We start from the raw sequence: 17,997 nt of genomic DNA on the forward strand, positions 1-17,997 counted from the left end.
AAATGTTTTTAGTTGCTGTACAACATTATTACTTAACAACAGGTAATAATCCGGGGCTAATTCACTTTTATACCCCTCAGTGTGCTCTAGTTCAGACATTATTTTGTCAAACACAAGTGCTTCGCACTTCTAAACCTCTCTGACATTCTAATGGCGCGCTGTTATTGCTGCTGCGCATCACGTCTATCATTTACGGTAACGCAGCTTTACGATTGGTTGCGTCATTCTGAAGGAACACTTTACGGCACTGTTGACAAGTGAGGCTCGTCGTTCACTCCAGGGGGTGTCTGCCTTCGGCATGTTATTTTAGCTATGGTTTAGTTTTCTACAAAAGCTGTCGCTAAATGAGCGTTTTTGATTTATTTCGCGGGTTTTTCGGAGTACCTGGAGGCCATTATCGTGGCCGAAGGTAAGTTTATGGAGGCGAAGTCCCCAGCTGTCACTTAAGCTAAGCTAAGAGAAGTTCGCTAACTTGGTATCTGCGTTGCCTGCTGTTGGGTTAGTTAGGTAATATGTCAACACAATAACAGCTTTAGGGTAGTTAGAAGATTAGTGTTCCTCTGCCAGGATAACCACAGGGGTCCCTCTGCTTTTTTATTTGGGTTAAAAGTGACCTCGGGATTAATATGTTAGTACTGTAGAGTGTATTAACATAACTAACAATAATATAGTTAATTAATTTAATATAATAATTAACATAACTAACTGTTAAGTCACCCCATATAACGCTTTATCCCCCAATGCACATTAATGCCACGAAAACTCATCCATTTTATTGGCTGTGCTGCATCAGGGACCCCTTCTTCGACGCCATGACTCACGATGATGACGACGATGACGATGAGGAAGATGGTTTCTACTCTGATGGCTTCCGGGGGGACCAGCAGGACCCCTTTGACAGTGCCTGGAGGTTTGGCTTCAGCTTTGGCCCTGACGGGATGAGGATCCGGGAGCCTCAAGTGTTTGGCCACGTCCTCAGAGAGATGGAGGAGATATTCTCCCAGCTGGGCAGCTGGGACGGACAGCCAGGGTCTGGACACTCTGGTATGAAATCTGAGACTTGATCCAGTACTTTATCGCTTCCCTTCTGTAGCTTTTAAATGGGCAGGACTGCGCCAATCTGCAAGGGGGGCAGGCATGGAGTTAAATGGCTGTTCTGCCCTTATCTAACACATTTTATGTCTGTTGCAGCACTCACTTTCAGGCTGTGTCTCCCTCACGTTCTAGGTGTTCCCAGTATCATGCAGCCTCAGGACAGAGAAGACAGGGGGGAACGGGGATCCAGTGGGAACCCCCTGAGAGACTTTATGCTCAAATCCCATGACAGTGACCTACAAGGACCCCAGCCAGGGTCACCTGCAGAGCCCAGACATGATGGCCACCCTTCATATGAGTCACCAGATTTTCCCAGATCTCCATTCCATGGCTGGACTCCTTTTTCAAAGGTGAATATGATATTCACTACTACTGTTTGTCCATCAAGATGTTGTTTCTGTGATAATGTGAAGTGTTAGTAGTTCTGTGTTGACTTTCTAATTTTTTTTTATAGTTTAATGATATTTGGAAAAGGGGGCCACAGAGAGGTCCAGAGGAGGAACGCAAAGAAGACAGAGGTAGGTGATACTGTTTTGAAAAATACCCGATGAAGGTCAGACAGACCAAAATGTTGTGATCTAATAATTATTTCACCAGTAAGCGAGACATTGTGTGGGATTCCTTCTCACTCATTTCATGCAATTCTTCAGTGAAAGAAAAAGTAAAAGATATTGTTTTGTGTTCCAACTGATTTCCCCATTCCCATCCTCTCCAGATCTGGACTCTTCAGTGTCCTCTGGGGGCCTGGATCAGATCCTGCTGCCACCTGCTGGCCAAGCACCAAACCAACCCAGGAGCCGTTCATTCTTCCAGTCAGTAACCGTCACCAAGGTGGTGAAACCTGATGGGGTGAGAGAAACACTTTATCTTTAATGTATCATTAGTCATGATTAATACACTTCAAGTGTTTCATGGACAGTTAAAGTGGCCCAGTCCCCATTCATACAGGCAGTTGTAATATTTTTGTCACCATCTGGTTGTGTATACATGTTTTTTTCCTGTTTTGATGTGTGTCAGACTGTAGAGGAGAGGCGAACAGTTAGAGACGGCAAAGGCAATGAGGAGACCACAGTGACCCGCTCAGGAGGTCCTGGCAGCCGGGAGGGACTCGACCATCAAAGTGGACCCGCCCTACCAGGTCAGTCTATACACAGTGAACTGACAGTAAAAAAAAAAAAATAGCACTGGTATTAGGAGTACTTTATTAATGTAATAGCTTGATGTAACTCTAATGTATTTCTCTTTTTGATTTCAGGTGGTCAACATCCATTTTCCGACATGCGGGATGACGACTCATTATTCTCTAAGTTGTTCGGAGGGTTTAAATAACATGTAAAATGACGTATATTCTCTGGGCTGGTTGACTGTAGCCTTTGTTCTCTGAAAACATTTCAGTTTATGAGTGTTTCTCTAGAGCTGTGACTTTGCATATTTGTAGGATACATCCACAAATGGATAGAACACCTGCATGACCTACAATTGCCAAAACAAATGTGTTGGATTGGGCTTTCTGGCCTGTTTAAGATGCCCAATTGACCACGTAGAGCAGAAGCTGCCGATCCTGAACACTAGTGATTTGGGCAAATTGAGACACATCAGGTAATAAATAATTCAGTTGCATATTTTATTCTTCAGTTGTCCTGTAGGAAAAGCCTGTATGGATGTGAGTGTGTTGTGTGTCAAATAAAGAGTCTTAATATATTTAGATGGTTGTTATTTGCCTGTTGTTTTTGGTTTAGTCAGTGAACAGAAGGGAAACATAACAGCACGTTACAATATTAAAACAACGGCAGTAAAGGCAGCTTGTGTCATGTTAGTTACATTTCTACCAGGCTGATAACAGTGTTGATCTCTCCAAATTGAAATGAAGCCATATCGGGTCACTTATCACTTCATCTCTCTTATCAAGGCGTGTTATGGATGACGGCAATCCACCTATTCTCATCTCCTCATCTCACTCAGCACATTCCACTTTAACCCCTCCTCTTCCTCTCCTTTTAAAAAATGGCTCCCATATAATGAACGTGTCAGCGTGATCTTGATCAGCTTTGTGCTTCGGCAAAGATGTCTTTGATACAGAAATAATGACAGTTCATGTCCATGTAAAATAAAAATAAAAAATTCCACATTCTCTTTCATGTGTGAAATATCAAAAGGTCTCGTCGCTCTTCTCAGGTTCTGGCAAATCTGCCTTCACGAGGGGAGTGGAGATAATGTTACCTTGAGGTTTTCCTTTGAAAGTACACACGTTCCCTTCGACTTCAAAGAGAGGCGTCATTTCCTTGAACAGACAGGAATTATGTCGCGTAATGTTGTCTGGTGAATCCTCCCTCAGCTGCTGACATGTTTGTATTTCTGTGTGGACCCTGAAGTCGTCAATTCCAGTTAATGGAGACCAGTTGAGCACCTATTTTTCTGATTTCACCTAAAGTAACCACTCAGAGGAAAAGATAAACATTTTTTTTTTTTGGGTAGCTTTCAGAAACTCTATTTTATTTGAAATGGATTCCTGGATCCAGGCACAGCTGTCTGCAGATTTTTGAACAACAATCTATGCTGGTCACCCGTCTGCATGTTCCAACACGACCACTAACATTTGTCTATTTCTCTATGAGAACTTTTGTTGATTTATGTCCAGTATGTCATTTTTTTCCCAGGAAAGTGCTTTCAGCTGTTTCTTTGATCAGAAAATGCACGTCTTTCATGCAGGTAAAGAATATTCATGCCCTTTGAAGTCAACAGAAAATAAACAGACCTTGTTCAGCTTGCCCTTCATTCACCTTCTTCTTTTTCCCTTTTTAGAAGGGAGATTATCTTCACAGACTCATAAATTTATCCTGCGGAGGCTTTTAGGCCATAAAAAGAGATTAAATGTGTTATGTGAGCTGTGACTATACTATACGTACACATATCACTGATGAGTGTCATTTAACTGAATTTAATTTGCAGTAATTTACTCCACTTTTGGCATCAGCTGCAGAGTCCAACAAAATTTAAAATGAACAAAAAAAGAGACATTTGATATACATCATATATCAAGCCATATAATAGAAATAAAATCTACAGTATGAGCTCTGTCACTTGTCTTTCTCATGACTGTTTGTGTACCAGCCAAAGAGATTTCCATCTCCTATCAGATTAACACAGATGCAATATGGCACATACAACAAGTTGCTACAGAAGACAATACTGAAATACTTAAACAAGAAAAAGATGTATTTCTCTTGTTTTAGATGAGGAGCGCTGAGCTGGAGTGTGATAATATTCTAAGGGGTCAGATCCTGTTTGCATTCAGAGAAGAAGAAATGGAATAGCCAATCAAAGCAGAGGAGCAATCAGAGCCAACTCCAATCAGGTGAGACCACAGCAAACCAACCATGTGAGCCAGTGTCAGGCCACGTCTGTGCACTGGAGTGTTTTTTTTTTTTTTTGGATCATGTTGTGATTTAGGTATCAGGATGTCCTACAAAGTCAAGTACTCTCCTCTCCTGCGTGCATGCACACCACCGCCTCAGCCATGCCATAAAGACAGTGACGTAGCCCACAGCTCCAGTATGAAAGGGCAAACTCTGCTCAGTAGGGCAGACAGTGCAGTGCTGTGTGGATCAGATCCACCTGATCACAGCCGTGTCCCGGCTCTGAAAGCTGACCTGTGGCCGGACGGTGCAGAGGAAACCTCAGGGATGGAGAGGCTGCTGAGGAAATGCCAGATCAGGAGCCAGCTGGTCAGGGAGTGCATGGCTGAATGCCTGGGAGTCTACATCCTGATCGTGAGTATTTTTTTTATGGATCTAAACTTGCTGCGTTGGGCACTTTGCTACAGGTAGGAGAGGTATGTGTAACTTTTTCTAATGCATACATTTGTCAGAATACAGCAATGGATTCTCCCTTTAGGTCAGTTTCAACACTTAGTGTCCTTAGTAGATGCAGCTTTTTCCATTTATTTGAATATGCTGTTAACACAGAAAACTTCTTAACCAGTTAATCTAAATTCTGACTTGATCAGTCAACACAAAATCAAGCACTCAACGCAGTTTCCTAAAACAATTTCTTGCCTACTCTCGAGGTTTTGAAGCCGTTAGTGAATCCACACAAATGGATAACCAAAGGACTTTGGCCTGAAAGACAGACAGACAGAATGAAGGAGAGAGTGCTTGTATGTGAATGAGTGAGTAAGTGAGTGAGGGGGAGGACGGGTGAGGGGATGGGAGGATAAAGAGAGAGAGTGGTTGAGTTGTTCATCAGTGATTTGGAATAAGCCGTGATGTTTGTTTGGACTCGTATGGTTTTATCTCACCTGTCGGGGCAATGAGCATTTACAACACAAATCATAAAGCAGGTTCCTTAGTAATCGAGTTCATAAAAAAGGAGATTACAACAAGACAACGCTGTGGGCTCGCTTGCCTGTCTTGCAGATTGCTTTCAGATTTATTTATTTTTTATTGCTCTGTCCTGTGTTTTTGCACTCAGGTTGTCATATTTCACCAATGCAGCTCTTCATCTCATGTCATTGCAGCTGTTTGGATGTGGCTCGGTCGCCCAGGTGACCACATCTCATGATAAGAAGGGGCAGTTCCTGTCAATCAATCTGGGTTTTAGTCTTGGAGCAACATTTGGGGTCTTTGTGTCTCGTGGAGTCTCAGGTAAGAGACTGTGTGAAAATGATTGGGGAGGTGGGGGGGGGCTCTGTGTTTCACTTTTTAACACTGCGAGTGTCCCAGGACTTATTAATTTGTTCTTTGAACCGCAGTTTAAACCTTGTGGGAGTTACTTTTCATTCACTTGTTTTTCACTGTGGTCTTGAGACAGATTGTCTGTATAGATTGCTGTGTTAAATCTTTAAACTACTCATCCAGCATGATATTACAGGCATTATGCAGGTACCCTCTCTGGGGTTTTCCTGCATTGTATCCCTGCTGAGATAAACCTGTAAGATCCTTTTTGTTTAATCAGAATTAGCTGTTGTATCACTTTGTTAAAAGCTACCAGACTCTATTGATAAAAACAGTCATTTTATATGGGAGTTGCTGGTCCACCGCTGTCTTAATCAGTTAGTATGTTTGGGTTTTTGTGCGACTTTGGTGTTTTAAAGGGTTAGTTTGGATCCATCATAATATAAGTGTAATGCACAAGAACACATATAAACTAGCCTGTTGAGGCAGCAGTAGAGGAGCCACTCCTGGACCCTGTGAGGAAAAATTATTGCTTTTGTCAATGGAGTCTGTTGGATTTGAATACAATGGCTCTTTCTGGTTACACAAAAAGGATTTTACAAGCTTATCTCTTCAGAGAAAATATATCATTTTGATTTGTGTTTCATAACGAGACCTAAACTCTTTTATTACTTTTATCCATAAGGTGCCCATCTGAACCCGGCGGTGTCTCTGAGCTTGTGCATTTTGGGCAGACATCCCTGGATGAAGCTGCCTTTCTACATCTTCTTCCAAGTGTTTGGAGCCTTTCTGGCAGCAGCCACCGTTAGCTTGCTGTACTATGGTGAGTTTTAGTATGGTTTATTTCTTGAAAAGGGCCAAATAGTTTCAGAAACCAGCTGGGCACTGTAGTTTTAGCAAATGTTAGTCAAATTACAGTAAATACTAGATTTGTTGGGGACTATTTTATGCCGTGGATTAATATGCATTTGGTGCTCCAGTTGGTATTTTAGGCAGTAGGATTGTGTATGTGGGATTAACTCAAAGTGCCCACTTTCATTGTGAAGATGTCAGCCAGTGCAACATTTGGATCATTGGGTTTTTAATAGTTTTTGAACAACAAAAGAGCTCTGTGGCACAGAGGAACACGCTAATATTTAACTACACAGATGATCCATGTTATTGGAGCCAGTTATTTGTTGGTTTTTGGTCTTTTCGTGAGGTTTGTTGACAGTAGAGATATAGAATATCACCAGACTTATCCTTAAATGTTTAGTATGAATAGAAGTCTGGTAATGGTTAACGTGTTTTCACATGTTATGATGAGATGTTTGCAGATGCTATCTGGGCGTATAGCGGAGATAAGCTGACGGTGACGGGTCCCACTGCCACAGCAGGCATCTTCGCCACCTACCCAGCTGACTACCTCAGTTTGTGGGGAGGCATCGTGGACCAGGTCAGATACGTCACTCTGTCAGGTTTGGGCATCATTGTTATGGACTGAACCTTGGTCTCACCACTGTTAACACCTGTAGTTCAGTTCAGCTCCAGTATGTGAATACTTACCATTTTTCTGTGGAGATTCTCAGTCATCCAGGTCATAGTTATACCATTTTTCCCTCACTGAATCTGTCGCTCTGCTCCTAAATAAAGGACAGGATGTGCACAAAGCTGCCTTTCCGCTCATGTGTAACAGTTCCCCTTCTGTTATGCAGGTGATAGGCACCGCTGCACTGCTGCTGTGTGTCCTGGCTGTTGGGGACCAGAGGAACAGCTCCGTCCCTGAGGGTCTGCAGCCTGTACTGGTGGGAGCAACAGTGCTGGTTATTGGCATCTCCATGGGCTCCAACAGTGGCTACGCTATCAACCCAGCAAGGGATTTTGGACCACGGTTGTTCACGTACATCGCTGGCTGGGGAGTGGATGTTTTCAAGTTAGTAGTTCCACTCAGGACATTGGTTTTCACACAAGTAATTTGCACTTTGTTGCCCTACGTTAATGAATTTAATGTCTTTGCAGGGCTGGAGGTGGTTGGTGGTGGGTGCCTTTAGTGGCTCCCTGTGTTGGGGCCCTGCTGGGGACACTGATCTACGAAATGATGATTGAGGTCCACCATCCTGCCAGTCCGTCTGAGCTCCAGACTTCATGTCAGGAGGCCACTGAGGGCAAGGCGGCACTGGAGCTGGAGGGTGTGGAGCCAAACTGAAAAATCCACTTAGCGGTAAAATGAATCCATGTTAAGAGGAAAAAAAACACTTTGTTGTATACAACATATGCTATTAAGGGTGTGATAGGAACTGAAGCTGTCTTTGTAAATGCCTGACTAATCCACTGGGCCAAGTAAATTGTTTGATAGCAGAAAACTTGTTTTTGTCAAATAATTCCTCTTGTGCTACCAGCGCCAGAGGAAAAGCATGAGTTTTTATCTTATCCAGTATAATTTCTCACCATGTACAAGATGGATTGGCACAAATTGTTGTTCAGACACTCATGGTTCCCAGAAGATGAATCGTAATGACTTGCACGGTCTCCAAACACAATGAGGTTTAAATTTATGGTTTGAATTAAATGTCTCCACTGTGTGATGGATTGTCACGAAATCTGGTAAACACTCATGTTCTCCTCAGATGAACTTTGGTGACTTTTCCCCCTAGCGCCATTTATTGATCAAACTTTTCATTAGCTCTGACAATGCCATCAGTCTCAACGGTGTTGTGCATTAATTAGCGAATGTAAGAATGCTAACACACTAATAATCATACAGACTAGCTCACAGTACCACTGTGCTGAAGCACAGCCTCACAGAGCCACTAGTATGACTCTTACTCTTGTTAATCGGTGTTATGAATTGAACACAATATGAAGAGAAAATTGAAAACTAATTTGTAAAGTTAAAGAAGCTTCAAACTTTGTTCTGAATGTGACCCTCCACTCTGCAGATGAACCTGCTGCACGAGTCAATCGTCTCTTTTAAACATTTATTTCGAAACAGCACAAAAGTGTATGGCATTTCAGCAAGCAGACCACAACCATGGAAAAGAAAATGACATGAAATTTCCACTATTGAGCTATATAAATATGATATCATGACATATAAAAGATACAAACAAAAGAAAAATCCACTCATAGGCCTCCATCAAGTGACCATGAAGGCTGTTTTTGAAACATACAAAAGAAATGTGAGTACAGCAAGCACTGATTCTGTAGATAAAAAAGAACCGTCTCAAAGAGATAAACATTTGTATTCATACACATTAAGACAACACAACCCCCACACTCTTCCTCTGCTTTGTAATTACAATGTATAGCTACCTCTGGGGGGGGGGGGGATTCTTCTTTTTCTTTTAAACTTCAAATCGTCTGGAAAAAAAAGGGAACAGTACAAGTACAAATACTATACGTATTCACATTATCATAGCAAGTTACTAAAACCGGAACGCTTTCTTTTAGTGTAATTATATGTATTTACATGGCAAAACTCGTACACATATACTACTGGCAGGAAGCCTGACCTCTCTTCTTCTTCTAGCTTAACGATTAACAACATCACACATACACTACACAGGTTACAGACCTCCAGTAACCTCATCTCCAAATGAAATGCCTTCAGTGATTCTCATCTCATGTCCCTGTTGCAGGTGAGTCGCACCATGTTTAGTAAGATGTGACGCAACCGATTCTCACAAATACCAACAGTAGTAATGTGTTTCGTATAAATAAATATTATAGCAACATAAAAATCAGTGTCAAATTCTCTAAACACTCCCCTTCATGCTTCAGACGTCTTGAGATCTTGGCTTGAGATCAGTTTCACCGGCCTCTGGAGCTGCTAAAGCCGATCTCATGCCGGAAAAATTAGCATGGACTTGAGGCAAACAAGTACGAATAACATGAACAATGAAGTACAAAAATATCGGCACTACAGCTGTCAGGGGTAGAGTGGGAGGTGCATGTATTTAAGTGTGTTACATGATAAAACAGGCAGGTGGCCACCGTCAGTGCAGCTTCAGAGTGACTGAAATGGAACGACAAGACGTGTTAGACACAGTATGGCTGATATATAAATGCTTTACTCAGGAAGGGGGGGGGGCTGTTTGAGTGCCTTTCCACTCAGGAGTCTATCACAGGTGTGTTCAGTTAAGTGACCAGTAACATGATCAAACATGCAATTATAATTGCACAGAAGAGGTGCCATAGATACAGTAAAACTGTTTGTGGTGGCTAAAAAAAACTGCACAGGAAGCAGCTCTGTTTCATCTCAGGATCAACATTCATTTTCTACAGCCTCTCTCCTCCATCATGACCCTCGACTCCTCGTTGCAGATGATCTGTTGGTCTCGCAGGACCTGCCCTCCTCTACTGAGGCTTGTCTGTCTTGTGTGCGGTGAGGAAGGCCATACCGTGGGTCCTGAAGTGGGTGTTGAGGTCCGAGGCCTTGTCGAAACGCCGGCCGCACACCTTGCAGCACAGATTCCCGTCTCCGTCCTCGCCCTGCGCCTGAGGGGAGGCGGCGGGCGAGCCGTCGGGAGATCCGTGAGCCCGCGGGGCGCTGCGGTCTGCGTCGTTCTGGGTGTCCCGCACGCGGTGAGTGATGAAGCGGTGCCTGCCGAGAGAGCCTGCTGACGCGAAGCACACGCCGCACTGCAGGCACTGGAAGGAGGCGGTGTCGGCCCGATGCTGGGGAATGTGGCGCTGAAACTCCGCCCCGTCTTCGGTGGAGAAGCCACAGGGGACGCAACGGAAAATGTTGTCTTCCTCCTCCAGCTCGTTGGGTGCCAACGATGTCGACGCAATGCACGCCCTGGTTCTCTTAGCAGGACCAGCACCCTCCTCACCGTCCTCGGTGGCATTTTCTTCCTCGTCTCCTGTCCTGCCTCCCGGAGGTCCGCCCTCGCCATCTTGTTCTGAGGAGCTACCTGCTCCTTCCCCTGTGGCTGCACGCTTCCTGGTCATGGGGGGACCCTGAGGACACAAAAAGGGAAAGAGAGATTAAACATTTGCAGTATTGATAAACAATTCAAGCATACTATAAGCAACTACAAGCAACATGCATAGAGTACCGTTTCCACAGTTAGAAAATAAAAAATGTACTAGTGTATGTGAATAGCACTCATAAATCAAGCTTCTTTTTTTTTTTTAATATGCACAATTTAAGTAAATTTAATCCAATGTGAACACGACATACCCAAAACCTGCTTAGAATCACTTTGTAGTTTGGAACAAGGACAGAGGTATGGACTACAACTCAGACATGAGTCTGTTTATGTACCAAAACAGAGAGGACAATACTGTCTTGACTCACCTGTCCGTCAGTGGTTCTGTGATGGAGCCGAATATGCTTGTCCAGTAAGAACCGACTGCCAAAGGTGCGTTTACCTTCTGTGCAATATCTGAAAAGTAATTACACAGGGTTACACCACCTTATCCAGCACTGATGTTAGTCCACCTACATTAGGTATAATGAGAGGCTTTGAATTTCTACAATCTAGATTGACATTGAAATTTTGGGGCAATCTTTGACAACATAAACATAACTGATACGGAATCCTTTCCTCAAACTTAATTTGGCATTTCTGTACAGCAAGTTCTTGTTAGTTATCGGGCAATATGACCAATTTGTGAATAGCAGGACTATAAAACATGTATTTGACGAAGGTTTAAGTGACTCACTGGCAATGGAAGACTCTCTTGTTGCCCTCATGAATGACACGCTCGTGACGTCTCAGGCTGGAGGATGTGCTGAACGTGCCTCCACAAATACGACAAGGAAACTTCGGAGTTTGCAGCACACACACACAAACACACAGAGGGTAAAAATAAAAATATATTAAACAAATATTATACTTTTAATCCACAAAACATAAGCGGCTAGTTAAACAGCTTGAGTCTGTACAGGTAAGCAGTAAAGAACAGAGGTGGTGTGCCACACCTTGCCGTGCTCCATCTTCACGTGACTCAAATAGTCGTCGTTGTCAGTGAAGGTGGTCTGACACTGAGGGCAGGTCCACTCAGTCTGGGCGGGGGGTTGACTGCTGCTCCCCGGAGCGGTCGAGTGACGTGGCGCCTCGTAGTCCTCATCCGCATCATCGTCGTCGTCCTCTTCCTCCTCCTCTTCTTCCTCCTCCTGCTCCCGACCCCAGTCCTCTCCATCAGAGGTGTCAGGTTTTCCAGAGGATTTTGATTTGAGGCCGGAGGGGCCAGAGGGGCCGGAGGCGTTGGCTGGGGCTGAGGCGGGGTTGGAGGCATCGGACTGAGGGTCCGTCTGTTTGGCTGATGGTCCTCTGTGAGCGGTCTGAGGGGGACGACAGTAAAGTGAGAGAGAGCACAAAGGCATACAGAGCTTTGATTCATTTAATTCATTCACAAAAAGATAAAAAACAATTTCTGTTGCGAACTCTGGACTTGGTATAGAACTTAGGACAAGGTCACCGGAGAGGACCCTTGCTAAGGCCGATCCAAGAAATTGCTGTATGCCTTTGTTGACACCACATTCACTGTAGGAAGTAATGAATGGGCAACACATAAAGGCAAACGGCTAATGCACGATGTGCATTGACATTATGCTGCACCTATTACACTTAATATCTAAAATCTATAATGTCTGAGTATGTATTCATCAGAAAGCACACCTTAATATGCTCCATCATCGATCCTTTCTGGGCGTAGAGTTTGGTGCAGTCAGGACACTTGAACACGTGCACTTTTTGCTTGGCTAAATGAGTGTCAAAGTGCATGTACAGCAAGGGTTTTTGGGTAAAAACCGTATCACACATCACGCACTTGTAGATCATTCTGCAAAAGGAAAAAAAAACAGACAAAGAATTGAAATTTTAAGGATCTTTCTCCAAATTGTGAACATCATTCTGAAAAACTCTCTGATGATATTTCTCTACATGTGGGCTGAAAGTGTTTGGTAGAGGTGGTGCACGTACTTGGCCTGTCCACCAGTGAGCGTTGGGTGCTGGGTGCTGATGTGGCTCTGGGCGCTGGGGGAAGACTTGAAGGCCATGGGGCAGCTGGGGCACTTGTGGAAAACCTCGCAGTGAGCAGTCTGAATGTGGGACTTGATGGAGTTCAACCCTCCGAACACGACCTGGCAGCTCGAGCACCTTCAACAACATCATGATACACAGAGTGATGCATTGTGACGCTGATACAATAACAAAGTGTTGTATTTTCTGTGTTAGCTGTGTTTGAGTTGATATTCAAATCTGTCCTGGATGGGTACATATCTCACATTACATCAGTAGACTGGAAGAGCTGCTGCACACTTTTTTGAAATCAAATTACTGCTTTTCAAGACCTTGAAAAATAATTTCATACCATTTCCACAGATAAGCAAATGCACATGAGGTACAAGGATATTTTTGTATCTCCATATAACAGTCATATGTAAAATCTAATAAGTAAGGATCGGCCATGATTGTCGAATATTCAATAGCTGTTAAATAATTTTTAAAAATCGAATAGTTTAGACGATTATCGTCTTGCTTTTCAAAAGTATATTTTCCTTGTTTTTACCAGCGCCTGGTAGTACACCCAGGAGCAGTAGCTCATTACGGGGCACAAACGGTTTCTGATTTTTCGTTGCTTAGGCAACCTGTGTCCCATTTCATCCAGCTGATCTTCCCGCGACTGGTCATTATCTAGACGCAGCCTTGGGTACCAGCTGTGTTAGCTTAGCTTTTATCTGACTCTCTCTCCTCTCCTCCCGGGGTGATCACCCCTCCCGCTGCAGCGCCTGGTCTGGTGGACTTAAGGTCTGCTTTAATCTAAACGCTTATTTCAAGTCTGCCAAAGTAATACGGTTTCAGCAACAATGGGGCTGATGGCTGATAAAAATAACAATGTAGTGAAGTTTGACGTTTTTGGTGGTGAGGTGTGTGTGCTTGTGGGGAGGGTGGTAGAAATATTCAAATAATCGTTGAATAGTTCACAGTGATATCAAATAGTAATTCTGCTTGAAATGCACATCCCTACTAATAAAAGTATAAAATAAAAAAGCTGTTCTTCTTGAGGGCTGCTCGTTCTCATGCTCAGACTAGGCTGAAGTTAATTCACCACATTAGGACATATTATCCACTTTAACAGTTCATTAAATCTGTGAACTCTAGCAGTTAGAAAATTAAAAGTACGATCTTCAGTAAGGCTGCACACCGAAAAACATTATTATCCAGATTCTAGAAACAAAAAGAAATCGTATATGGCTTTGTGTCATGGCTCTCTTTTGGGAAGTGTCTCCACACCTGTATCCAATGCGCCTGGCAAAGTGCAGACAGGCCTCCTCCAGGTGGGTTTGGAAGCTGGCCTGCCGGGCAATTCCACCACACTCTGGACAGACATGAGGCGCTCTGTGTTTGTGGATCCTCTGGTGGGCGGACACGGCACACGAGTTCGGCAGCATCATGGGAGGCGAGCATTGTGTACATGTCTGAAAAAGAAGGAAGAGAAAATCAAACAACACAATCGATGACCAGCGGCTTTTCATAACAGCAGGCATCAGTGGCAGGAAACTCACGGAGTTGGGAGCAGCTCTGATCTGCTGGAAGTGGGTGACCAGCTCAGCCTTGCCAGAGAATTGAGTTTGGCACTCTGGACATTTGAAGTTGTTGTACTGAAGCCCCTCTGCCTTCTTGCAAGGCAGAGGCATCAGTGCTTGGGGGCCCTGCGGTGCACGGCGGACAGGCCGAGGCTGAGCTGCTGCTGGAGCCGGAGCATCCTTCATTGGGCTGGAGTTGGCAGAGGCGGCAGGGCCGCCGGGTGTGGTGGAAGGAGAGGAGACTGGAGGAGAAGAGGACGAAGAGGAGAGCAGGCCTGGTCAGCCATAGTGGAAATAAGAAGACAAACATGGGACGTGATCAATGGAGATGAATCATAAATGAAGGTTGTATATTTTAAATATTTTTTGTTCGTTTCTTTTAAGACTCTCTACACTATTGGAAAAAAACATGTAGAGCTGAAACGAATAGTTGATCAATTGGAGGATGAAGTGACAATTTCCATATAGATTTTACTCTATTTTCTAAACTTTTATTGACTAAATGATCAATTCACAAAAATAAACGACGGATAAACCGGAAATTAAAATAAAGACTAGTTGCAGCCCTACTTACCACCAATGGGTGTTATGTCCTGTTGTCCAATCATCTGCTCCACAGTGACAGGCCTCATGACCAGGTGCGAACACTGCATGACCAGCCCACGCTCCTTATGCTCCCTGGCATGCAGCAGCAGGCTGCACTTGTTAAAGAAGGCTAGCCTCTTAGCACAATGGTTGCAGGTCACCTCGATGCGGAGTGATCGTCGGTCGTAGTGTCGAGCAAGGCTGCGCTCCAGAGCGAAAGCATCTCCGCACTCCAGGCAGCGGTACCCTGTGGCTGGGAGCGGAAGACCCCACTCAGGGGGCGGAAGTGCTGAGAGGTCAGGCTTGTAGCTCGGCAAAAGGTTCTTACTGTTCAGGATTTTGTTAAAAGCCTCCACGAGGCTCGACTGACTGCGGGAGATGACGGCGCCTGTACTGTTGACAATGGAGGCAGGTTTGTTTGACTGGAGGGTGCCACCTATGATGGTGCTGCTACCTCCATTAGCTGTCTTATTGGTGGCTGTACGGACACTGATCCCACCTGCAGCTACCGAGAACTTGGGAGAGGAGGCTACAGTGGGCGTTACAGGGAGGGCAGCAGATTTAGTGATGCTAACGGCAGTGGCGGATACCTTAGCCTTGTCAGATGCAGCCATTTTGTTTTGGACCTTTGTGGCAGCAGCTAGCATGACGCTGCTGGCTGCGAGAGTGGACACAGGCAGAGCATTGAGAGCACTTACTTTCTGGGAAGTTGTTGTCATATGACCGGGGGAAGCTTCGAGTTTCTGGGCCTTGTTCCCCAACACCTTACGTTCCCCAGTTTGAGCTTTAGGGTCCAAGCCTTTCCCTGCAGCACCTCCTTTAGGCGCTACCCTTGTGACAGTCCTGGTGATTCCACCTGTGGAGGTTTTAATCGTCTTTATTCTGACTTTAAGAGGTCGGGACGGAGCTCCAGAAGCAGCGGGCGCAGTAACGCTTGCTTCTTCTCCGTCAGTGGACACAGGTTTAGGCTTGCCATCATCTACCTCCATCTTCTCCTCACTTGTTCTTGCATTTTCTCCCTTGTCAGCTTTGCCATCAGCGACCCGCTCTATCCCATTCCCCACTTCCATCTCTTCCTCCTCCTCTTTGGGCTCCCGCAGTTCAGACGGAGGTGGAGTGGAGGCCACTGCAGGGCTGGAGCACCTCTTAGCTGATACTTGAGCAGTTGATTTTGGCATCTCTGGCTCAGGACTCTCTGGGGAGTCTCTCTCCTCTATGACATGTTCTGGGTGCCTGTCCTCCAGCTGGGGACTCTCTGTTGAGCCAGACTGGGGTGTCGATGAAGTCAGAGATGCCCCTGAAGGAGTGTCACCAGGTTTGGGGTGAGATGCGGTAGAGGACGTGGGCTGAGTTGAGACAGAGTCAGACTTGTAACGTCGGCTCAGCTGAGTGCAAGTCGGGGAGTCTGGGTTCTCTTGGATCACCAGTGGACTCCCCAGATCGGGGTCAGAATCATCCTCATCCATCTGCGGGTGCTGAAATCCAGCAGGGCCACCTTTGGGAGCTCCGTTAAAAGGCTGAGATGAGTGCAGCGGGTGCGATGAGAGAGCAGAAGGTGGAATGGGAAGCAGAGGCTTGGAAGGTGGAAAGAAAGGCGAGGCTAGTCCGACAGGCCCACCTGCAGCCAGAGGAGACGACCCAGCTGACAGAGAGGAGGATGACGGTAAAGACGCTTTGACCCCATCTGCCCTCTCTTGGCCTGTATCCTGCTGCTGCTGGTGCTGCTGCTGTAGAAGCTGCATCTTCCTGGCCCTGCCCACTGGATCTCCAGACCCCTGTGCCACGAGCGGTTTAAGTCTGTTGAAAATGTTCCCGCCCTGCTTGTGAGACTTGGCTGCACCTGCACCTGCTGCTTCTGAAGACACTTTTGGGGTGTTCATTGACCATGGTGCTCCGTTAGACTGGGTCTGGCTGAGGGGAAGGGGCGTGGAGACTCCAGACGCCCCAAAACCGTTATGGTTGAGAGCCTCAGACTCAGCCATTCCAGGGGCACACGCACCCAGTCTAGGACCCACATCTACCCCTGTGATGACATCGATGGGGTCCTGGTCTGCGTCTCCCTCCCCTCCATCTACGGTTTCAAGGCGTACTTTATTCTTCACAATCACACTAACAATCGAGGTGTCCGCCTGGGGGTCTGAGGGGCTGGGCGGCCTCAAGGATGACCCAACGCCCACCACGCTGTCTGACTTTCCCAGAGGTGCACCTGCACCTCCATGGGGTCCTTCTGCCTCATCTGGGGCAGACTGGATGGCCTCTTTGGCATCTATGTCAGGAATGTCAAATGCTGCCAACAGGTCATCAAAATCTGGGGTCTTCATGTCCCCCATGCCGGGATTAACTCCTGTAAACACAGAAATTCACAGACATAGTAGGAGGCAACAGAGCACACTATCATGAATCTGCCTGTGTTGTTGTCCATTAACCTTAGCTCTGCCTTGCTAGCATAATAACTGCTACAAAAAAACAAGCAAAATATCAAAATTATTAATGGTCGTGAAAATGTTTACATTTTCGAGGTAAATTCATGAATAAAATTTCTTGCATGCACATTCTTTTCACCCCAATTGGCCAGCTACAGCAGGTTAGCTTCATAGCTAACTGTGCTATGAGGATCCTGCACTAGCATTCGTATTAGCCAGCTAGCGCGTTTCTGCAACCAAGCCCTCCTCTGGTAACAGGTTCCGCACCAATTTGCTATGAATGGGAAGCACTGCTTCAATAATCCTCTCGGTGCATGCTAAACTCTGCAGTAAAGACCGTTTGAGAGGCAGCTGAACCGGGGCAGCGTTTCGTAGCGGCGACCTCGGTTAATTTGAGCTAACGATGTTCCTTCCCGACTGAGGCTGGCTAGCTGGCCGCTGAGCTCCAGCCAAGACAGAGAGGGGTCATTTAGCTAACTAGCTAGCGTTCGCCAATAAAACGCAGCTGGAGCGTTTTGCTGAGGTATGGTTTGACAGCGATAACAACCCGGTGATCGTAGGGTCGACGATGTCACAGAAGAGGCCGGCTGGGATGGGGATTTTCGTTTAATATTTCATGTATTTTGGTTGTTTACCTGGATGTGCGATTCCCGACTATCCTAGCTCGTTTTCAGCTGAAAATGCTGTGCTTCCCGTCACATGA

At 45.4% G+C, this 17,997-nt stretch overlaps 3 protein-coding genes and 1 non-coding gene across 6 annotated transcripts; 2 read left to right on the top strand and 2 right to left on the bottom strand.

The window, feature by feature from the left end:
- The first annotated feature begins 248 nt into the window (after window positions 1-248).
- On the top strand, window positions 249-2,800 carry hax1 (HCLS1 associated protein X-1). Its single transcript, XM_070846422.1, has 7 exons — window positions 249-409; window positions 794-1,044; window positions 1,228-1,445; window positions 1,550-1,613; window positions 1,811-1,944; window positions 2,113-2,233; window positions 2,351-2,800. Exons 1-7 carry the CDS (start codon window positions 345-347, stop codon window positions 2,422-2,424), a joined length of 927 nt encoding a protein of 308 aa, XP_070702523.1. The 5' UTR covers window positions 249-344; the 3' UTR covers window positions 2,425-2,800.
- Window positions 2,801-4,553: 1,753 nt separating this feature from the next.
- aqp10b (aquaporin 10b) lies at window positions 4,554-8,269 on the top strand. The gene is made up of 6 exons (XM_070845981.1): window positions 4,554-4,865; window positions 5,612-5,738; window positions 6,454-6,591; window positions 7,085-7,203; window positions 7,463-7,680; window positions 7,767-8,269. Exons 1-6 carry the CDS (start codon window positions 4,554-4,556, stop codon window positions 7,951-7,953), a joined length of 1,101 nt encoding a protein of 366 aa, XP_070702082.1. The 3' UTR covers window positions 7,954-8,269.
- A 452-nt stretch (window positions 8,270-8,721) lies between these two features.
- znf687b (zinc finger protein 687b) lies at window positions 8,722-17,968 on the bottom strand. Of its 3 annotated transcripts, none has more exons than XM_070846656.1 (10): window positions 17,930-17,968; window positions 14,861-17,215; window positions 14,266-14,528; window positions 13,994-14,178; window positions 12,680-12,856; window positions 12,377-12,539; window positions 11,677-12,039; window positions 11,418-11,518; window positions 11,050-11,137; window positions 8,722-10,709 (listed from the first exon to the last, which is right to left on the bottom strand). In XM_070846656.1, the coding sequence occupies exons 2-10, from the start codon at window positions 17,199-17,201 to the stop codon at window positions 10,104-10,106; spliced, it is 4,287 nt and encodes a 1,428-aa protein (XP_070702757.1). In that variant the 5' UTR covers window positions 17,202-17,215; window positions 17,930-17,968; the 3' UTR covers window positions 8,722-10,103. The 3 variants fall into 3 exon arrangements, with proteins under 3 accessions (XP_070702757.1, XP_070702756.1, XP_070702758.1); XM_070846655.1 differs by having other exon boundaries at window positions 14,266-14,561; XM_070846657.1 differs by lacking the exon at window positions 8,722-10,709 and having other exon boundaries at window positions 11,066-11,193; window positions 11,388-11,518; window positions 14,266-14,561.
- On the bottom strand, window positions 12,142-12,277 carry LOC139216087 (small nucleolar RNA SNORA13). Its single transcript, XR_011585548.1, has one exon. It is a non-coding gene; the product is annotated as a small nucleolar RNA SNORA13 (small nucleolar RNA).
- Window positions 17,969-17,997: the final 29 nt, after the last annotated feature.

This window comes from Pempheris klunzingeri, chromosome 16 (assembly GCF_042242105.1).
Source record: "Pempheris klunzingeri isolate RE-2024b chromosome 16, fPemKlu1.hap1, whole genome shotgun sequence".
NCBI classification, from domain to species: domain Eukaryota; kingdom Metazoa; phylum Chordata; class Actinopteri; order Acropomatiformes; family Pempheridae; genus Pempheris; species Pempheris klunzingeri.